This window comes from Perissodus microlepis, chromosome 22 (assembly GCF_051167445.1).
Source record: "Perissodus microlepis isolate ML-2025 ecotype Zambia chromosome 22, ASM5116744v1, whole genome shotgun sequence".
NCBI lineage: Eukaryota > Metazoa > Chordata > Actinopteri > Cichliformes > Cichlidae > Perissodus > Perissodus microlepis.
Window position 1 is genome coordinate 27,228,156 of NC_140481.1, and position 21,035 is coordinate 27,249,190.

At 42.4% G+C, this 21,035-nt stretch overlaps 1 protein-coding gene across 1 annotated transcript in view; it reads left to right on the plus strand.

Moving 5' to 3' along the window:
• Positions 1 to 21,035, plus strand: part of rnf19b (ring finger protein 19B) — a 42,592-nt gene that overhangs the window by 17,994 nt on the left and 3,563 nt on the right. The window contains exons 2-9 of the mRNA XM_084918704.1: positions 2,141 to 3,419; positions 13,623 to 13,822; positions 16,759 to 16,903; positions 17,002 to 17,164; positions 19,554 to 19,668; positions 20,152 to 20,292; positions 20,386 to 20,575; positions 20,723 to 20,857. Coding sequence (XP_084774830.1) covers positions 2,746 to 3,419; positions 13,623 to 13,822; positions 16,759 to 16,903; positions 17,002 to 17,164; positions 19,554 to 19,668; positions 20,152 to 20,292; positions 20,386 to 20,575; positions 20,723 to 20,857 — 1,763 coding nt within the window. The 5' untranslated portion in view covers positions 2,141 to 2,745. The remainder of the gene's footprint in view (positions 1 to 2,140; positions 3,420 to 13,622; positions 13,823 to 16,758; positions 16,904 to 17,001; positions 17,165 to 19,553; positions 19,669 to 20,151; positions 20,293 to 20,385; positions 20,576 to 20,722; positions 20,858 to 21,035) is intronic.

Sequence of the window (21,035 nt, forward strand, 5' to 3'; positions counted from 1 at the left end):
TAATTACAATGGGTGTATTCAGATGGTGGTGTATGCTCACTTGTGTGTGTGTGTGCGCTTTGAATATAATTATCACGTTTAAGGTTGCGGCAGTTATTCAGACATATAGGTGATTAGATTGTGAGCTAGTGTATGTTCATTTACGGGTTTGAGTGTGACATTGTGTACATGTTGTGTTTCTTTAATAGGCTTGTGGGGAGTTTTATGAGTTTGCATATCTGTGTTTTCCATAGACTGTATGCAAAAGATGCAAATACCCATCATGACAGCTCACACTTTTTTTTGGAAACCTCAGTATTAACATTTTGCTCAGTGCCAGAAGAGCTGGAAGTGATCATATTTAAGACAGTGAAGTGCTAAGTTACCACCTAATGCTAGCAAGGTTGTTTAGCAAGCTGATTTTATAAACTATACAAGTGCAAATCAGAGGGTTTTTTTCACCTATGTGCAAAAAAGGAAATAAAAAAAGTAAGTCAGAGAACTACATAACAAAACAGCACATCATACATGATGAGAAATGCGATGGTCGTTGCAGATAGATAAATACAGCCCTTTAAAATGTACTGGTTTTCTTTTTCCTGTTGGGAATGGAGGGGGAGGGGCTATAGCATAATTCAGGCTCAGCAGACATCGTCAGAAGCTGTTTTGCTAGTTACTAGATTGTTATCGATGTCAACGGACTTTAGTATTGCAAAAAAACGTATTGTCTGTTGATCCAAGGACACTAGACCTGTTACTTGCAATATGTTCTTTTTTTCTACATGAACAAAATGCTAATAAAAAGATCTATTTTAAAAAAGTTCCAGAGAAATCAGAGAGTTTTTGTCACTCGTTCTGTTTATAGACAGAAAAGTATTTAAATCCAATTTTTCCAAGCTCAGTGTAAACGAGAGGTCTAGCTACCATTAAAAAACTCCTGCGATCTGACAGTGTTTCAGATCTGTGTTTTAAATCAATCCAGAAGAGGAGGGATTCTCTGTCTGTCGGTCAAGGCAGCCGTGCCACTAATTTTAAGCCTGAACACATTTTAATTGGCTGTGTTTAAAAGAAATTCACCGTTATTATGAAGGAAGAATCTAGTCTTAGAGCCCAAAAAGGCTGTAATTAAACATGTTTGTTTCTGCATCGATCACGGGAGTCACGGGGAATTAACTCGTTTTTAGAGGCCTCAAGTGGCCACTAGAGGAACTTCACGTGTAATCACTTCCATTCTGGTTTCATTTCTCAACCCTCCAGTTTGCCATTTAGTATCTTTGTGTTGGATTTTATTGGGTGTAAAACTGTTTACCTGTGTGTTGGTATATACTGCAGTTACATTACTGCATGCGTTATTATCATTTTTCATTTATAGCGTGTGTGTGTTGTTGTTTTACAAGACTGAACATGTGAGTCCATGCTTTTTCATATCTGGTGTTTAAGTATGAGTGTGTGTGTGTTTGTATATGTCTTTAGACAATAGGAAAAATTTACTTGTTTATGTGTGCCTGTGTGTAGTCTGAATGCATACGTGTTTCAACATGTATTTGTACCTGCATTACAGCTAAAAAACATCTTTTGAGTGTGTGTGCGTGTGTGTTCCCGTGCGCAATCACATGTGTCTCGATGTGAATCCATTTAGCAGTTCATGCTCAGCTGCGTGTGTGTTTCAGTGTGTGCGTACATAAGTGCCAGAGTCACAGAGTGGGTCGCTGTTTGCCTCGCTCATAGTGAGCATTGCCATGGCAACGGCACTAGCAGCGCAGTGTGAAGTGGAGGAAGAGCTTGCGATGCTCAGCGTGATGGAGAGCGATAGAGAGACTGGTTTCACAAGGACACACCATTGGCCGGGCTGGATGATGATGTCATGGATTTAATTGGTGGCTTAACTCATCCAGATGTGTCCTGTTTAACCTCTCAATTATGGTTACTTAACACATACAGAAAAACATTTGATTTCATTAATGTGCGTGTGTGTGTGTGTTTGTGGGTTTAAATGCAATTAGCACAGGTAGATACTCGGTTCAGATTATCTAAGGAGTTAATGATCAGATCGAAACCCAGGAAGAGCAAAGCAGAGTCACAGAGACGGGGGGGGAAGAGAGGTGTGTGTCATACTGAGCATGCTCTTTGTACTAACTTCCTGCTCTCTTCTTCCTGACAGAAAAAGAGCGTTCAGAGAAGCCGGTGCTCAACAAGAAGCAGAGGAGGGTGAACGGAGGAGACGCTCTGAATACAGCTCAAGAGAATCGGATGAAAACGGAGGAATTATTTCAACATTTGGACTGAGTCAGGCTCCCTGGATTCTTCTCTTATCTTTTTTTTGCCCTGTCTGTTTTTGTTGGAGAGCGATTGATTGAAACTGACATTAATCTTTTGAGAGTCACACTAAAGTCGGACCTTAACATCTGCCTAAAAGATGAAAGGCTGGAGGCTTTTTTCTCTTCGCGAGTGCTTTGACTGCCAAGTTTGAAAAGTACTGTGGGAATCTAAGTGGATTTTTTTTCACTTTTCATATTCTGTTGTGGTTATCTGTTATCTCAGTCTCTGTTTTGCTGATAAGGTTTTGTTTCCAATCAAACAAAAAAGAAGAGGGAGACTGTTTCTCAAGTTTCTCAGCCTCAAACCAGAGTAGCATTTGCATTCCAGTTTGGCTTCACAAGTGGACAAATCCGCCCTTGTGTGTCTGATAGAGTGTGTGTTTGAGTAGTTCAGAGTCCCTCGGTACAAGGGGACAATAACCGACCCTGTCTGTCTCTTCTGGGAAAAATGGGATCAGAAAAGGACTCAGAGTCGCCTCACTCCTCGGTGAGTGGCGTTCCCAACCCTAAGTGCCGTGCGCCGGGCAAGCGCCAGGGCCGCATCTCCTTCCACAGCCTCTTCCACGGTAAACGGAGCTCTCGGGGAACCAGGGCCCCCAAAGGAGGAGCGGCCACCCCTTTATCTCATCATCACCAACATCACCACACGCAACAACAGCTGCATCCTTCCGCCTTGAGTTCTGCAGCTGCTGCAGCTGCTGCTAACCCCACCACAACCACCACGGCCACAACCGCCACGACCCCCCAGGATGCAGCCTCCGGCACCCCTTCAAAGCCACTCTCCTCCAGCCAGCCGTCTCTGGGTGGAGGCGCTTCCTCCGGGGAGACCAATCTCCTGGAGTGTCCCCTGTGCCTGGTGCGTCAGCCCGCTGACCAGCTCCCCGAGCTGCTGGGCTGCAGCCACCGATCCTGCCTCTGCTGCCTGCGCCAGTACCTCCGCATTGAAATCACAGAGAGCCGAGTCCAGCTCAGCTGCCCCGAGTGTGCCGAGAGGCTGGCCCCGCGGCAGGTGGCCGACATCTTGGATGATGCGGCCCTGATGGAGAAGTATGAGGAATTCCTACTGAGGAGGTGCCTTGCTTCTGATCCGGATTGTCGATGGTGCCCGGCGCCTGACTGCGGGTAAGAGACTGCAGATTATGTTTTCAGCCCCGTCTCACTGATAAAATCTGCATTTTTGCTCTGATGCTGCTGCTTGGTTCCACTTCTGGGTGCTTTTGTTTGACCGTTCATGTGATATTATCACCAGTTTCCTGCCTCTTTCACTTCATGAGCTCTATGTTCTTGTAGTAGACGGAAAAAATATCAGATAATTGGTGACATAGTTAAGTGGCCTATTTTCTCTCTTGAATAAGCAAAAACCCAAAATATTTTTACAGTCATAAAGAAGCAGGGACCTTTAAACTGGGAATCAAAAACCAACAAATTAACAACCACAGTTTTCACTTATTAGTAAGTGGTTACCATTAATGCTCTGTCCCTCAACTAATCGCTCAGTCATGGTATTTTTTCAGTTATATGTCATTGTGGGTCACTGTGCCATCCTTTATAGTAAAATGCACCACGTTCTCCTGCCAGGCAGTCAAATACTACTGTCCTACAGATATGCATGACTTGTTTTTTGCTGTCACTGTCTGCAGCCCACATATAATGGTCCCTTTTGACAGAATAATGTCCACATTGTAAAACCGGAGGAGTGGCAATAACATAACACCCAACTTTATCAACCCGGAGACCACAATTTGCATCTAGTTTGGGACTTTTTTCCACTTTGCACACAAGTATCGTTTGTACTCGCTGTACTGTTATGTTTAGGCACTAAAATCTACGTGGATAGGATGAGAAGAAACTGAGTTTTGCGTTCAAATGGATTTCTTAACGACATAATAGTGTTTTTAATGTTAGGAAATGGGAGTATGAGATGTAAAGCACTACTGTGATAACCCGGGGTGTGGCAGCACAGATGGCAAAGGATACCATGCGTATATCTCTGATACCAGTGGAAAGAAAAATGGGTTGGAAAACCAACATTTATAGCACTGAATGAATGACTCTTCTAATGGTTAGACTGAGCAGTTACAGTAAGGTGAAATTCCGGCTTCAGTTTCAGCTTTGTTTCCGTCTTCCTGTTTATGTAATATTATCAAGTTATCTGATTGGAGATTAAGGCGATTATACAAAACAAGCTTTAGAGCCCTGGTCCGTTTGTGGTAAGGTCTGTGTGGCCTTTGGGGGAATTCACATTGCGTAATTTATAAAAAACAAACAAAGTCAGAGTGAGAAAGAGAAACTAGACTACGAGGCTATGAGTGAGACTCAAAGTGAAAATGTAGTGAAGCCAGAGGCACTTCAGTTTACTGGTGAAGGTGCTTGAGTAATGCCAGAAGTCATTTTATATCTGAAAGAGAATAAATTGAAGATCAGTTTCTCCAAAGCTGGAAGCATAAAGAAACTTAGGGAGTTTCAAGTTAACATCTGGTTTTGAATGAAGAAGTCATCAGATAAGCATACATAAATATTAGTATGTTAGCATTTCCAATGAAAGGAATTCCGCTATAATTACCGGGCCAACAGCTGACGTGCGAGATTACCCAGTTGGTTACTGTTAAACGTTATTTGCTCACTCTTTCTTCTGCAATTTCAGATAAAGGGTGTTACTTCAGATTTCACGTCAGTTTTCTGTCTGGGTTAAACTAAACAGGAACTGCTTTGAGCCGACCAGTTTGAGAGAGAAGGAAAGACGCAGAGCTAGGGCTCAAATTTCAAAGTAGAGGAGAAGCTGTAAGTGGGTCAGAGGCCTGAGAGGTGGCCCTGTGGTCAGAGGAGGGGAGCGTCAGATGGGTTTAGAGGTAGCGTCGCTGCTCTGGTTAGGTTTCTGGAACAAATGAGAGGCGTTTGTTTCATCATAGAAAGCAGGAGTGATTCATTGTGTTTGTGTTTGTGTGCATGAGTGCGTGTCTGTGCGTGTGGGAAGACAGAACGCAGATTTTCAGTGATATTCTTCTGCTTTGGTTTTGTATAGTAACACAGGTATTGTTACAGAGGAAAGCCAAAGCTATATAAATCTCTGATTATATGGGCCTTCATGTGCATTTGTTTCTCTTTGGTTTTTGTTTATTAGTTACTGTTTTTTGTCCCAATAAATGAAGATTTGGCACAATCTAAAAACAAAATGCAGTATTTTCACTCTTGTATTCATTTCAGTAGCTTTAGAAAGTCTGTGGGCTGTGAAAGTACAGCCGTGCATGGGAGTCATGAGTCATTTATATAAAATGAGTTTATTCTTTTGAAGGCAGAAATATTACATTTGTACCGATGAGGCATCTCGTGCTACGATTAATACTTTTTTAATGTCCTTTTTTAGTTTGCAAATGCACATAATCTCTGTGTTTACGTGCAGTATGTGGTGGATTATATTATCAAGCACTTGTAGACCTATTATAAATATATATATATATTGTGCGTTCATCATGAAATCAGTCAGTTCACTGGCTGTTTGTATGTATTACAAAGCTGGGATAACATTTATCTTTAAAATCAATCTTTGTGGCTTTTAAAAGGATGATTAACTCATTTTCACCCTTTCTCTTCTCATTACACTCTGTTTGCTGTACTTTTACAGTCAGGAATGACCTCATGACCATTACACACTGATGTTACTTACTTTAGTAAATCTATAGCTCGTCTGTGCTGGTGCAGGAAGCAGATCCATGATTGCTGGCAGCCATACATTGTGCCTTTCAGCTCAGCATGATTTTACTTTTGCCCAGACAAGTTATTAGAATATGAGATAAAACCTGTGAGGACCATAAATGCAGAATAACACATTTTAACTCAAACTTGGGCAACTTTATAAAAGCTAAGAAAGCAGAAAACGTGTATGAATCACCCTCTGGTTATAATAAATATTCAAAGAAAGTTTTACCAGCCAAATGAAACACCGCTGCTTTGTGGGGAATTAATTGCTTTATAATTATATTGTGTCACAGCTCTGCTGTCACATCTTCACCACTTCAGGTTTTCAAAGCACCTTGTTTGCTCAACTCTGAGCCTGAATCCATGAGTGGGATGGTTTTACTCTCTATGGGGATGTAAATGAACCTCAACGGGCATTTTTTGATCGATATTGCAAATGTCTTTTTAAGCAGAGCTCTTTAATGAGTCTCCTGGCTCCCTCTGGGTCTGTTTGAAACATGCCTCTCCTGTTAGCTTAACCTGTTCAAACTGTGTCTCTGAAACTAAAGGAGAGGCTGATGTCTCCTGTAGAAGACCTGCATAGACCTGTTAGTATCTCTGGATGCAGACAGCTGTGACAGAACACTTTGGCCTGCCCTGGTGGAAAAAAAGAACAGCAGGAGCTAACGGAGGTTGGGACAGACGTAATTTAGTCCAGTTTTCTGGTAAAAATAAACCAAAACCAAAGTGTGTGTGTGTGTGTGTGTGTGTGTGTGTGTGTGTGTGTGTGTGTGTGTGTGTGTGTGTGTGTGTGTGTGTGTGTGTGTGTGTATTACCAGTATCACTAAAGGAGAGGTCGACTGCTGCTGACCTACATATTTACAGGGACAGTCCGCTGTCTGACGGCAGCAGTGACTCAGCCTCTTCTTTACATCAGACGAGATCAAATTGTTATTCACCACAAACAAGCAGGGCTGGAGAGAGGGGAGAAAGCAGCGCACACCCACACACACACACACACATGCAAACACACACCTGAGAGATAAAGGCAGTTTCAGACTGTTGCTCACTGGAGACGAGGCGTCAACCGAAAACGGTCAAAAAAAAAAAGTGTGAAGTTCTTGAACGTAGCTGTTAATCGAGTGTTTATAACTGAGAATGGGCACCGTGTGTGTGAGAGAGTGTATGTCTTCAGGGAAAGTTATGTAAATGTGACCTGGTTTTTCTATCTTATCTTTTTCTCTATTGGACATTTGATCGGAGTTAACGGTCTAAGTGACAAGTGAACAAATAATCAGTGTGGATTGTGTAAATTATGCACCGTTACCCTCGTCAAAAGGGACAGTTGTTTGCAGCTAACACTTTCACAACCTTCCTCAACCCCCAGCAGGTGAGTAAAATGCTGGTAAATGTCACCATTGTGGTTAGAAGACCAACAAAGGAAAAAAAAAATTAGCTTTCACTTTCGCTCTTCTCTTCAGCTAGAGGGGATTTTTCCGTTTTGTCTTTCTGAACTATTAAGGTAGTAAAACTAACTGCACTGATCAATACTTGCAAATGAAAGTGCATCAGATGACAGCGTGTAACAGGAAGGAGTATCAGTAGACAAATTATAAGCCTACCCTGAATTTCTCCTCTCCTCTGAAGTGTTTCGGCAGCTTTAATGGAGCACTGATTTAACGTCTTTTAATATCTTCTGTCTCGCAGCTCTCATCAGTGACGCTTTTGGCTGCGGGAGGCAGATGTTTGAGACAAACTTTTCTCGTTAGCGCGGGGAAACAGTGGTATATTTAGCAGCTAAGGAGCCAGATGTTTACGTCAGGAGGAATGGCATATAAATAGACAACTGTTTATAAGAGGGTAATCTGCGAGTGTCGCATGTGCAGCTTGCTCTGCTGCCCTAATGTGGGCAGACCAGTCTTTACTGCTTTCAGTCTGTTTGTGTGATGAGCTTCGCGATGAAGCCGGGAGTTACAGAGAAAAACACCAGATGATTACTGTGTTTTTAAGCGTATCGCACAATCTCATACGAATCTTGAAAGACGCTGTTGTCCTAAGGTGATGGAAAAGCTAAAAACCTCAAAATATCATAACACAGATAAGCATCAGGTATCAGGGGAACTTTAATAATCCTCGCAGGGAAATTGTTTTGTCACAGTTTTAACATTTTAGCTTGAATTCTAGGTGTGCTTTTAGTCATCATTAGTGACTTAAAGGCTTATTTGGGAAATGTAGGAGTTTTGTGTGGGTGCCATCCACAGACCGTGTGAAAAGTGGTTGCAACGAGGAAGTGACTTAAACCTGCACAATAAGAACAAGAAATCATGCTGTGCTGAAGTCTCTTGAAAAATAACCCTACTTCTCACTCGATCTGTGACCTGTGTAAACACTTTCCTGATAGGTTTATGGTCTGAAGCCCTTATAAGCATGGTGCGATGTTAATTTAAAAAATGATGGTCCCATTTACAAAGCCGGGTACGCTTTCCTTTCTTAGGCGGATCCATCCTCCAGTGTCAGGTCCGGTTAATAAACTCCAAGATGGGGGTGACTATAATGCTGATGTTGAAGCTTTAAAATCAGTGGGTGATGTCATGGTGGCTACACCCGTCTGTTACACACAGTCTGTGGTTTTGAGTGAATCTTTTTTATTTTTAAATAACCGTCATATCACAGTGGGATACCTCTGACCCGCTCTTCTTATCTGGCCAATGAGGTCCCGACCCGTCTGATTGTCAGACCTCAGCATCCAGTGAGAACAAAGACTGTCCCTGGCTGTCAGTTGCCATGGTGACTATCGATGCGGCATAAAAGGAGCGTTGCCAAGGGTAACAGGAGTTGGGACTTAATTAAACCGATCAATACATAGTCGCCGGACTGAATTTTTGTGCCTTTGCCTCGGAATGAGATGTAACGAACACTCGTGTTTTTCGTGTATCTGTGTGAGTCACACTGATGAGCCATGACTTCATGCTGGTGTCGGTTTATCCCGGTTCCTGCTGTGCATGTGTCTGCGTGTGTGGTTAAGGGTTTCACTCCCAGGTGGTTCCCATTGAAGCCGAACACTGACAGGAGTGTCTGAGCACGTTTCCTTTCAGCATGTCAGCACTCCTATGACTCCACCGCTTCTCCTCCCTCTCTTCCTCCGATTCCGTCATGTGTTATTACAGATTTACATCTCAGCTCGTGATCTTACATGCCCCCTTTAACCTATCTCACATCTCCTTTTTGTTTTACTTATTTTTGTCCCATTCTGTCTGTGGCTTCCCCCCAACCCCACCCAACCATTTTCCACCCTGGAAACATGAGTCCTGATTCGCTGACTGCGCTGCATCAGAATACACCAATAAAGAGACGGCGCTGGCGTGGCATCTGTCCCATAAATGAAATTGCACTTTGTGCCACAGCCTGTCCAGAGTTAAAAAGAGCAGTTTTGTAGGCTTGTTTGAGTCAAGGACAGGTTTAGACTTGTGCTGTATTTAGCAGTTAAAGCGCCAGATGTTTACCCGAGGACAAATTACTTGTAAAAAGAGACGCTTTATAGGCTGTGCACACACGCTCACTGTGTTCAAAAGCTTTGGTGATGCTCTGCCTTCTACTGTGGTGCCATCATAAGGTTAATATTTCTCATTTTAGGAAAAATCACAAGCCTCAAGCTACTAAAAAAATCTGCACAACGCCTTTCTTTTTTAATCTAGTGCCAAAATGTCACTCCATGTGACATGTGTGACATCGATTCAAATTTAAATACCACCTAAACCCTGTTACTTTTACAGCAACTTCTTACTTGACAAGATTATTATTATCATTAAAACTTAACTTATTGCCGGACGCAAGCCTGAATAAATAGGAGCGTGCTGTCTGGAAGTGCCAAATTTAAACATGCGTCCATCTGCTGTGGTCACCCCTGCAAATAAGCGAGCAAACTTACTTCCTTCACTAATTTGAGCAAGTCTAAAGCTAGTTCAAGCAGTCAACTCAAGCGGCATAGCTTTGAACACACTCACTCTCCTCACATCAAATATCAAAACACACCTCTGGGCCGGCACAGCGGTTAGCACTATTGCATTACAGGAAGACAATTCCTAGCTCAAACCCCCAGGCCTTTCCTTGTGGAGTTTGCACATTCTTGCTGAGCCTACGTGGGTTTCCTCCTGGTACTTCCTCCCACAGTCCGAACACTTGCATGTTGATTTCAAACAGGCTGTGGGTGTGAGCTAGATGACGTATTTCAAGAGCTGTGCGAGTGTACGGTTAAAGCCTTTTGAATGGCCAGTGAGACTAGAAAAGCGCTGCAATGCAATTCAAGTACATAACATTACATCACACCCCTCCAATTTGGCGATCTTTCCCCCTGCCTGCATTGCTGCCTGCTGTTTAAACTCCACCACCGCCCCACCATCCACCTGTTGGTTCTACAGGAATCGTTTCCCAGTTTCATCACATTGCCTGGAAAAAAAAATATTTTCAAACTGGCATATTTTGTCCTTGTAAATACTTGCTAGCAGTAGCATTTAGGTGAAAGCAGGTCTTTGTTTCTGGACTGTTTGTCTTCCTGGAAACACGTCTCTGTGTATGACCACTGAAAATACACAGGCAAATTATAGTAGAAGTGGTAGGAAGGTTCCCAGTGGAGGACAAATGGGGTTTTTCATGTAGCAACTAGACTGAGTTATAAAAAATGTAAACAAATCGGTTTTGTTGTGAAGAGCTTGTTTATTACTCATGTGATTCTCTGCTGTTCTGCTGCTGTTTAGGAGACCTCGAACCAGAGTCCTGATGCTACTGAAAGAAATGCAAAATCAGCATGTCTGTGTTTTTATTTGCATCATTTAGATCCAAAGTGTATGCACTTGTTTGAACATTAAGCCAGTTAAGGGACCATCATGAAATCAATGTGGGTAGTTTTTAAGATATTGCACTATTATTATAGATGAACTTTGAATAATCTTTGTGGATAAATGTTTTGGAGCTGGAAGCGTTGCCGACGTCTCAACAGATGCAGGCTGAAGTGTCTCTGCAGTTCTGCAGAAATGCCACTTCTTGTCTGATCTTGTCCGGGGGAGCGAGCTGTTGTCGGCTCAGATATCTGCTAATTTATTCAGTCCTGAGAGCAGGCCTGTCACACCGCTTGCAGAGGTGGTAACGAGGGACACGCTGAAGTTGGCGTGTTGGAGGCATGCCAAAACAATTACAAGTTTGTCGCATTATCGCTTCTTCCACGCTCTTCCTCTTCTCGATAGAGGGACGTAAAAGCACAGCTACCATGCGGAAAAGTGGCAGAACCTTTGTTTTTCTCAGGGAGGGAATTATTTTAAAATCCCTGCTTGCTTTTGTTTGCACTCCCCCAACATGTTTCTCTTCTCTGTGTGACAGTCTTTTATGACAGCCATCCTTTGTGATTTCTCCTGTGACTGACGCTCGCTCCTATCTCAGTATCTCACTCTTCTTTCATTTCCGTCCTCATCATCTCCAACGTGCCGTGCTTTGGCTATATTTAACATTATTTCCTTAAACGTGTGCTGCTTAACCGTCATTACATAAAAAGGGAAAGGTTAAGTTAGAATAAAGTGTTGAAGTGGTCTTGAATAACAATTATCCAGGTTTTCTGAAAGTTTATCACAGTATTTCTTTGCACATTGGCTACTTTTTCACTCATTTTCAGTCCAACCCTTGTACTTGACTGTTTTTAGAGGAATGTTTTATGATTCTTAAGTTTCCTTAAAACTAATCTATGAATCATTCAAGCACAAAAGGCCCAAAACTCAACAAAAAGAAAGATATATTCAAATTTCCTTAGTTGAATCTATATAAAATGCCAAAAAAAAACTGTTTGACAGGCATAAAATAGTATTTTTGGACCAATGAGGTGCTGTTGGCTGAAAAGTAGGCATATCTCAGCAGGGTGTGCAGTGTGTCCTTAAGAAAATTTGAGGAAACTAGACAAGTGGTGTAAAAAAGAAGAAGTAGCAGGTCTAAAAAACGCTCTATCTACAGCTGATGAACAGTATCTGAAAAAATCCAGCAAAGACCTGACACAGCATCTTAGTGATATATCTCACTATTCAGTTAATATGATGTTCGGGGAGGTTAGCTGTTAGGAAGCCATTCTTAAGGAAAGGGAAGGAACAGAGAGAAAAGGCGGAGGTGTGCCAAACTGCACAAGAGCTGGGCTGAAAAATTTGCCTCATATACTGTATTTCCATTCATGTATTCCCATTTTGATTCATCTCTGTACCATCTTTCCCATTTTTCTTAGCAAGATATAAAGAAATGAGGAGTGGTTTAAGTTTTCTGCACTGTGCTGTAGAAGTTAGGAGGTTTATTTCTACCTCAAGTTCCGACCTTGATTAGCGCAAAGCAACGGCTGGTTTCCCAATCTGACCGCCTTACTGCGAAACACATTTGTGTCATTACTCCAATACAGCTGTATATTCCCAGTGAGCACTCTGCTGCTCTCTGTCTCTATTCTCACTATCGTAGTTTGTGAAATCCGTATCGATTGACCTCATCCCATCTTTTTTCCCTTCTCTCTCAGTGATGTTAGTAAGTGATTGCTCTATTGATCAAATCTTCTCTCTCCTCTCAGTCTACAGAGGGCTTTTAGGCTACGTAATGTGTCCATTAGTCGCCGCTGCAAAATTGCAGCTTGATTTTTCTGCCAACTTCAGTTTGAATATTTCAGAATAAAGGCAAAAGTTAAGCTATTTTTGTTAAGAGATTAGATTTAAATTAGATCAATAAGACATAAAATCATCTTTGCAAAAATAAAATGCACCAATGACTCGCGTATCAAGACCTCGGACTGTATTGAAAAGCCTGATGGCGATTCTGTGACAGTTAAATCTGCACTGCTTTCAATAGCCAGCAGGGGGCGACTACTTGTGTTGCAAAAAGTGTGATTCTTTAAGAAGGTGATCCGTCTACTCCCTTTTTTTATCCCCTTTCTACACGTTTATGACCTCAGTTGCTAATTAGGAGTATTCTTTATTAAAGCCTAATGGTTTAATTTAGTGTCAAACAGACTCTTATGTGTGCAGCGTCTCTCGGTCAGAGTCCCCGTTTTTGTTCGTCACATCAAGAAAGCGAGACAGAAAGAGCACATGTGACGTGTTACAATGGCCACATTTAGCACTTGTTACTGCTGACTGTAAAACACACTGTAATTCTTTTTTAGCAAAGTTTAGCACCAAGTTCTCTATTTTCACAGATAGCACGAAGCGATGTTGTGAGCAGTCTGCAAAAGTTGAAGCGTCATTGAGTAACATCCTGTACCCCAAATAAACCTCAATGTTTTGTTGTGAGCGACAGATAAAGAGCTTAAAGTGTGGATGGGTGTGCGAAGGGATAAGTGTGGCTTGCAGTATTAATGTTGTGTTTTTGCAGATTTTGTGCTCTGCAGGTTGCGCATGGCTGTTCAGTTATAGGTGTGGATGGTATGTGGGGGAATTGCTCAGACTCAAACATATGGCCCAGCATTTTGGGACATTAATTCTCAGTGGGATCAACAGCACCAGCAACCCATTTAATCAGTTTGAGCTTCTTAACACCGCCTTGAGCGTTATTATTTTCCAATTAGGGCCTCAAAACTTTTCTGACTTTGTCATTTGACTCATTTGTTTGAACGTCCCTTCCTCCGTCTGTTCCTCTCAGGTTCGCCGTCATCGCCTCGGGCTGTGCCAGCTGTCCCCGGCTGGTTTGTCGCAGAGAAGGCTGCGGCGCGGAGTTTTGCTACCACTGCAAACAGGCCTGGCACCCTAACCAGACCTGCGACTCGGCCCGCCAGCAGAGGGCGCAATCTCTGCACACCCACAGCAACCACTCGCCCAGCTACACGCAGGAGCAAGGACCCGGTGAGTACCTGAAGCCTCACAAACCAGTGTCAATCACAGACACAACACAGAGTCAAAGAGGGACTAACCCTCGCCGTGCAGATGTGTGCGCGCTTTGTGCAGGCAGATAAAATCTTTTCACCAGCATTTCCATCCTGAAAATACTTTCACACCTCTGAGAACTTTCTGTCTCTGTCTGTCTCTATCACATCTCTTCTCAGTCTGTCAAAGCGCTGAGTCAAACTCGTCTCGCGTCAGTCGTACCAGGCTCTCAGTGTTCCCACCGCTGGAGGAAGTGTTCAGCGTTCAATCAAGCATGAGGCACTATTTATATCACAGTTTCTTCACTTGATAGTTTCAAGACTGCGGTGCTGTGCATCCTGTCAGCCTGCATTTGAAACAACACCAAAACATTTCTCAGTCTAAACTTTATTAGATCAAAGTTTTGGAGTAATTTCTCTTTTAAGACTCAGAAACAGTTCAGCTGTAAGTTGAAGTAAGTTTTTTTATCTTTAGTTTTTTTATATTGTAGCCCAGTGAAACTACAGTGTTTCCTAATACTAACATTATATAAAAAGACACACCTGTTTCCCTAGGGGTTTAACTACTCAATTATTCATTAATTCAAAGTAAAGTCTCAATTTTTCTACATTATAAAACAAAATAGCTGTAGCAAAGAAATCCCAAGAAGTTAAAATATACCGGCAGTTCATTTAATTCATAATTACTGTGAATAAAAACAGAACATGTCTCTTTTTTATATTTAAATAACTAAATATTGTAGCAATAGTGTTCTCCGTTTCTTTTCCAGTTGTCACATTTCCTAAAACCGTCCAGTGGGACGATCTGTAGCCTTTGGCGAGCTTTTCCTGGCCCTTAGGCCGTATGTTTGAAATGTGTACCTATGCCACAGGTGCAGCGTACCTCCTCTGCTGAACCGAATGTTCAGAGCAGCTTTTTCAGCCACATTTAGCTTGTTAAAGCATTGAAAGAATGGATATTACTTGCGTATTTGGTCCTAAAAGGGAACTAGAAATGCTGAATGCTAGCTCATTTCCCAATTTTCTATTTTTAGACTCACTTCTGCTGTTCTGTTTTACATGGAATAAAGAAATATTCCAACGAACATGCTAATTGGTCAATTTGAAGTTTCGGTGCTAAGCTAACTCCCGTTGCTGCTGCTGGTTCATATTTAACTGGTTTTCCCTCCTCTCATCCAGCTCTTAGCAAGAAAACTGTATATTTTGTCCCCTAACATACTTGTTGTAGTGATAATAGATACAATCATGAAAATCTCTACACACAAACAACAGCCTTCGTGTGCAAACATTCTTACTTGCATGCGCGCCTTTAATCCTGTTTTGATTAAACATTTATTAGGGAAATCTCTCCAGCTGCCCTCATCTCTCTCTCTTTAATTCGCCACTTCCAGTTTCGCCTCTCTGTGCCAACGCTTCAGAAGGACGGACAGCAATCCAAGCACCCGAAACTGACTCGTAAAAAAAAACTCCAGGCCTCTCCCTCTGTGTCAGCCTGTCTGTCTGTCTGCTGATACCTGCTGCTTAGTCAACAGGATTCAGACAAACACAGAGAGGAGGAGAAAAAGAAGATATGATATGGAGGGAAATATATAGAGATAAGATGAAGAGAGAGGAGGGGAAGAAAGAGAGGACGAAAGCGAGATACCAGAGGGAGTGAGCAGCAGAGTGATGTCAGCAGAATACAGAGCGCAGCAACAATAACAACTACTCCTACACGCACACATCAACCACATCTGCCAGAGTCACTTCAAGTTAAAATGCCAAAATGCCCTTTAAAGAGCAGAGAGCGTTCCCTGCAACCAGAATTCAAACTCACAGCGAATTGACTCAAAATGCATTAGAGGACAAAGTGCCGCAGCGAGCCTAATGATCCATTACTCTAATGAGGTTTGAGCTTATTACCCTCAGGAAAAGACCCAAAGAGAGCACTTTTGGAGTTTTTCTGTTATTTAAGTTCTAATTCGATTTTTCTTTTTCATCAAGAAAAAGAAAGTTGAAAGATGTGAGAAACTAATGTGGAAAAGTGAGACTTGTTTAGACTGGTTTGGAAACTCCAGGGTTGTGTATTAGTTTGGACAGGCAGAAATGACGCAGACACCCACACGGGCTTCTTAGTTTGGCCTTATGATGAAATGAAGCCAGAATATTAAAGCCAAGCTCGAGTACCGTTTGTGATTTCCTGCTATTGTGTGGGTGCTTCTGTCCTACTGCTCTGGCTTTCTTTGATGATGGTCAGTAATCCCAGTGAGACTTATTTGCTTGGAGATGACACAGGTCTGTGTTTTCCACCTTACATTTGCATGTTACGTTCAGTTTGCTGTTTTCCTCCCAGGGTGTTTTCCATAACAACACACCAGCTCCACTTCCTGTTAAAAACTGCACCTGACATTGTGTTAAAACGATTTACTGGAATTTTTGTTTTAATACAGACACTACCCACACCGTGGGTGTAGTGTCATTTCCTTCAGAGACAATAATAAGTAAAAACAAAGATCAAGAGTTTCACATCATTATTGGATAAACATATATTGTGTTTTATTGTTTTAATCCTTCTATGCCTGTAATAGCTGCAAAAGACCGGCGACTGGAGGACGCTTTGATATACAGGATGGGTGTCCATCCAACTTATTTCTTAGCAGTTTAGTGGGATATGGACGGGGCTTACACAGAGAGACAGAGAACCGCTAACACTTGCATCCACACCTGTGGTGCCACAGTTTCTTCCCTTAAAGGTTAACTGACGGTTGAAGCGCTAGAAAAGGCTGAAATGCTATCTGTGGTCGTTCTCTTTAAGCTCATCTTCTAATAAAAAAATGACATATTTCCTCTCGTAATGGACTGAATAAAAACATATTCTCACACTAAACAAAACGTCCCTGCACCTCTTAAGCTCATATTTCATCTCTTTGTCTCCAGCTGATGACATCAAGCCATGCCCCCGCTGTGGCGCCTACATCATCAAGATGAACGACGGGAGCTGCAATCACATGACCTGTGCCGTCTGCGGCTGCGAGTTCTGCTGGCTCTGCATGAAGGAGATCTCCGATCTGCACTACCTCAGGTACTCACACGTCCTGTTCAACTTTACAGACCTGCGTGCGATCCTTCAAATGTAGATACCTAACTCTGTGCATTCTCTTCCCTCTTTCCCTCCATCAGTCCATCTGGCTGCACCTTCTGGGGCAAGAAGCCGTGGAGCAGGAAGAAGAAGATTTTGTGGCAGTTGGGAACTCTGATCGGAGCTCCGGTTGGCATCACTCTCATCGCAGGCATCGCTGTTCCCGCCATGGTCATCGGCATCCCAGTTTACGTCGGCCGCAAGGTGAGAAACCTGCAGAAATATGAATGAGGTCACTTTTCTTTAGATTTTTACTTTTTTGTGCTTGTTCAGCTTCACTATGAAGAAAGTTTTTACACAGTGCATTTAATCTGAATTAATATATATATTTATATCAGCAGTGGCAGTCTTACAGAACCTGATTTTCAAGTATCAATGATATTAAATAAACAATAAATGTCCCAGAATCCAGAATAAAAAGGCAACATGAAGAACATAGTGAGTCATTTCAAGGGCTGATGACAGCTGGGACTGATGAGTTTCTAAGTCTGTTTGTTTTGCACGTTGGCAGCCAGACAGACGCAACTTGAACTCCTCAGACAGGGAGAGGCTAGGATCAGCCAGGACTAAGTGCTAACCTTACACAGCCCAGGAGGGTTCAGGCACGTGTGGCTGGCATTTTTCACTGTTCAGACACATGGTTAATTAGTTATCTGAGAAAATAATTACAGAGTATTTAACGTGTATTCTATTTTTAGATACTTTTTTAAAAGTTACAAAATAAAATTAATTTCCTGTTTATGTCTCACTCAGTTTTGAAGTACTTCATAGACGAGTCAATAAAAGGAAATAGAAGCTCTCTAAATGGAAACTTGAACATGTTGTGAAACTGTTTATAATCTAAAGCTGCACTTTGTCTACAAAGTGGATTTTTAAGTGAAACGTCTTTCACGCCGAGCGGCACTTTTCTTTTTTTTTTTGTTGTCTGTAAGGTCTCGCCACTTGACGTTTATCAACCATCCGCACAGCTAAAGAAACCAGAAGCACAAACCACACAGATGTGGCGACACACTTAAACAGTTAGCAGCACTTCTGCAGTCACTCTTTCACAATCCTGCTTCAGTGACGATCTGGAATGTACAGCGTTGCAGAACCAAAATCTTTTCTAAGTTTCAGCGCGGCATCAGAAGTTTTCTAGAAATGACGAAAAGTACTTTCAGATCCCGTCAGAATCACCAGATACTTTCCATTCACACTGACCTCCACACAGACCTCGGTCCTGTCCCCGTCTGATAGATGTAGTTAAACTTAGGCTGCTGTGTGAAAGCGTCATACGATGTAAAATAGAAACACTGTGAATTTCATTTCCTTCTGCTTCCTATTTAGTTCAAAGCTTTCCCTCTTATGTAGAAAAACTCTGTTTCTTTTGTTTTTTCTTTCTATTCTAAGTAAAACCTCATTCATTCTATATTTAAAAAAAAAACAGCTATTTTTAAAGCCTCTAAAGTCTCCTTTTGTTCCTGTAAATCACAGCTGTGTCATGTTTTTTCACAGGTGGCTATACTTTTCTATTGTCAGAGGAAAAAATTGTATTTACTAAGAGACAACAGCCCCTCATTTAGAGTGAAGTAAACTGACAGTGGGCATTTGTCAGGAGATTTGTGGTGCATTAACATACTACAGCGCTCTCTTGTGGATAACAATGAAACTGCAAACTTATGAAAGCCTGTTTGAGAGCTACGCAGCGGCTCACCCACTCTGTTTCTTTCCCTCGTGTTGAAATTTCTCCAGGCGTGCCATCTCAGGCAGTTAATAACCTTCCAGGAAGTCTTTGTTCCTCTACGACAAGTCATGACACAGATTCAGTTCTTGAGAAGGAAACTTTGAAGTTTCAGAGTAATATATTACCTCTGTGGTAATTTGGGGCAAATCCCTGCAGGGAAAACTTGCTTTAATGTCACTCAATGAGGCCTAGCGAAATGGGCTCATTGTTGTTTTTCTGTGTTTGTGTTAGCAAGCAGCTGCAGATTGAAGTGTTTGTCCCACAAGAAGAGCATGGCAGCAACACAAGAACTACACATCTGATATTTCATATACTTTGAATTTGCCTAAAATACAAAAGAGCCATGTCCTCGGTTACACCACCGACACTGAAAAAGCACGTAGATGTAGAAACAGAAATCTGGGGGATTCTCGGGAAATTTGACTCGTAGCCGAATTCCTGTGTGAGTCAGGAGGAACTGAAGATATCAAGTGAAAGGCAAAGATCGGCTTATTTCAACATCATTTTGAAATAAGAGCTCCTTGTTTTGTATCCCAGTCAAGCAATGGCAACATAGACAATAAACATTTATTTCTGGTAGTTTTTCTTTTATGAGCTAAAAATCAATTACAAATCTATTGAAACATAAAGAAAATAAGTAGGAAACAAAAGAAAACAGTGATAAATGAGCAGCACACATCCCAAAACGTATTCGCTGTTATTATAGTTGATCATAAAACCTGTAAATAATCACAGTGAATTGGATAATTTCTGTGTTTACGTTCTTGTCATTTCGATTCACCAAAACGCCAGATATCCATTAACCACCACCTCCTCCTTTGTCATGAAGCGTTTGTGTTAAACAGCGTGCGTCCCTCTCCTCTCCCACAGATCCACGCCCACTACGAGCTGAAGAAGACGTCTCGTCACCGAAGGAATCTGGCCATCACGGGGGGCGTGGCCCTGTCAATCATCACCGCTCCTGTCATCGCAGCCGTCAGCGTGGGTAAGAAACCCGACGGGGCCGTCAGATATTATGTGTCACGATCGTTTGAAGATGATGGCCAAGAAAAAAAAGGAAAGAGGACAGTTTGTCTAGACACATCACTGGTGATAGCCTCAAACAAGGAAAGAGCTTTGATGCGAAATGAAAAGTACTCCATGTTTCTGGATAATGAAAGGTTTTATTTCACCTTCTCTTTTTCTTTCTTTATTCTTGCATAAGTCATAATTCAAGCAACAAAACCACAACAAGCAAGAGCTGTTTTGAAGAAACCAGCGTAATCTGTCTTTTAAAATTGCTGCAGTTTATACAGTTGATTCTTTGTGCCTCATCATATGTGAAAGCAAAATAACAGCCAAGAAAAAGACACAATAAATCACATTTTTTTTTGTTTTTTATTTCTGTGAAATTTTATACATCGAGTGATATTAAAATTAGACAAATGGGTGTTAGACGTGTGTTTGCTTGGCTTTGCCCCTCTCACAGGCATCGGTGTGCCCATCATGTTGGCCTACGTGTACGGTGTCGTGCCCATCTCTCTGTGCAGAGGAGGTGGTTGTGGTGTGAGCAGAGGAAAAGGGCGTGGTGTGCGGATCGACTTTGATGAGGACGATGGGCCAATCACAGGTGGGTACGCTGAGCTGGTAACATTTTCAGCAAAGTGGATGTAGCTGCTGGCGTCTTTAAACTAAAGCTAATGTTTCCTGTACAATTACGCAGTGGCGGACGCCTGGCGAGCCCTCAAGTCTCCGAGCCTCGGTGAGAGCAGTCTGGAAGGGGCGGTCAGCGGTCTTAGCACCACCTCTCCCAGCGAGGGGCTCTCCGTAGCCCCAGGGACTCTGGGCGACACTCCACACTTTAACACCCTGGCCAGTGGCGCTCTGGGGACTCGCACAAGCAAGTACAGCAGGTGAGGATAAGGGATGAAGTAACTAAAGCTCAAGAGTTCAAGAGTACAAGGCTTGTTTTGGGTACCGATAGATGTAATTTTTTTTTATTTATGCTGTGCAAATGCTGGTTGATGTTGAATGCTAATGTGGGCATTTTGATGCTTCAGGCTGGAGGTTCAAGCAGGGGAACTTGCCAAAGAATCAGCCCAGAGAGAGACGGGCAGCCTGGGAGCCGGGAGCGACTGTGCCAGCACCCGAGGAATGGCCGGATCCATCATCTCCTCCTACACTCTACCTGACAGGTAGGAGTGGAAACTTCTCTTCTCTCTCCTTCTGCTGCTCCAGCAGATTTGGGATTTGATGTGGTTGAGATAACAGCATTAAAACGAATCTGTGGACTTGGCAGTTTTACACCATGATCTCATGCTGCCGTCTTCTAAAGCTGTGTCGATCTTTCTCTAGATTATATAGAGCTTTACT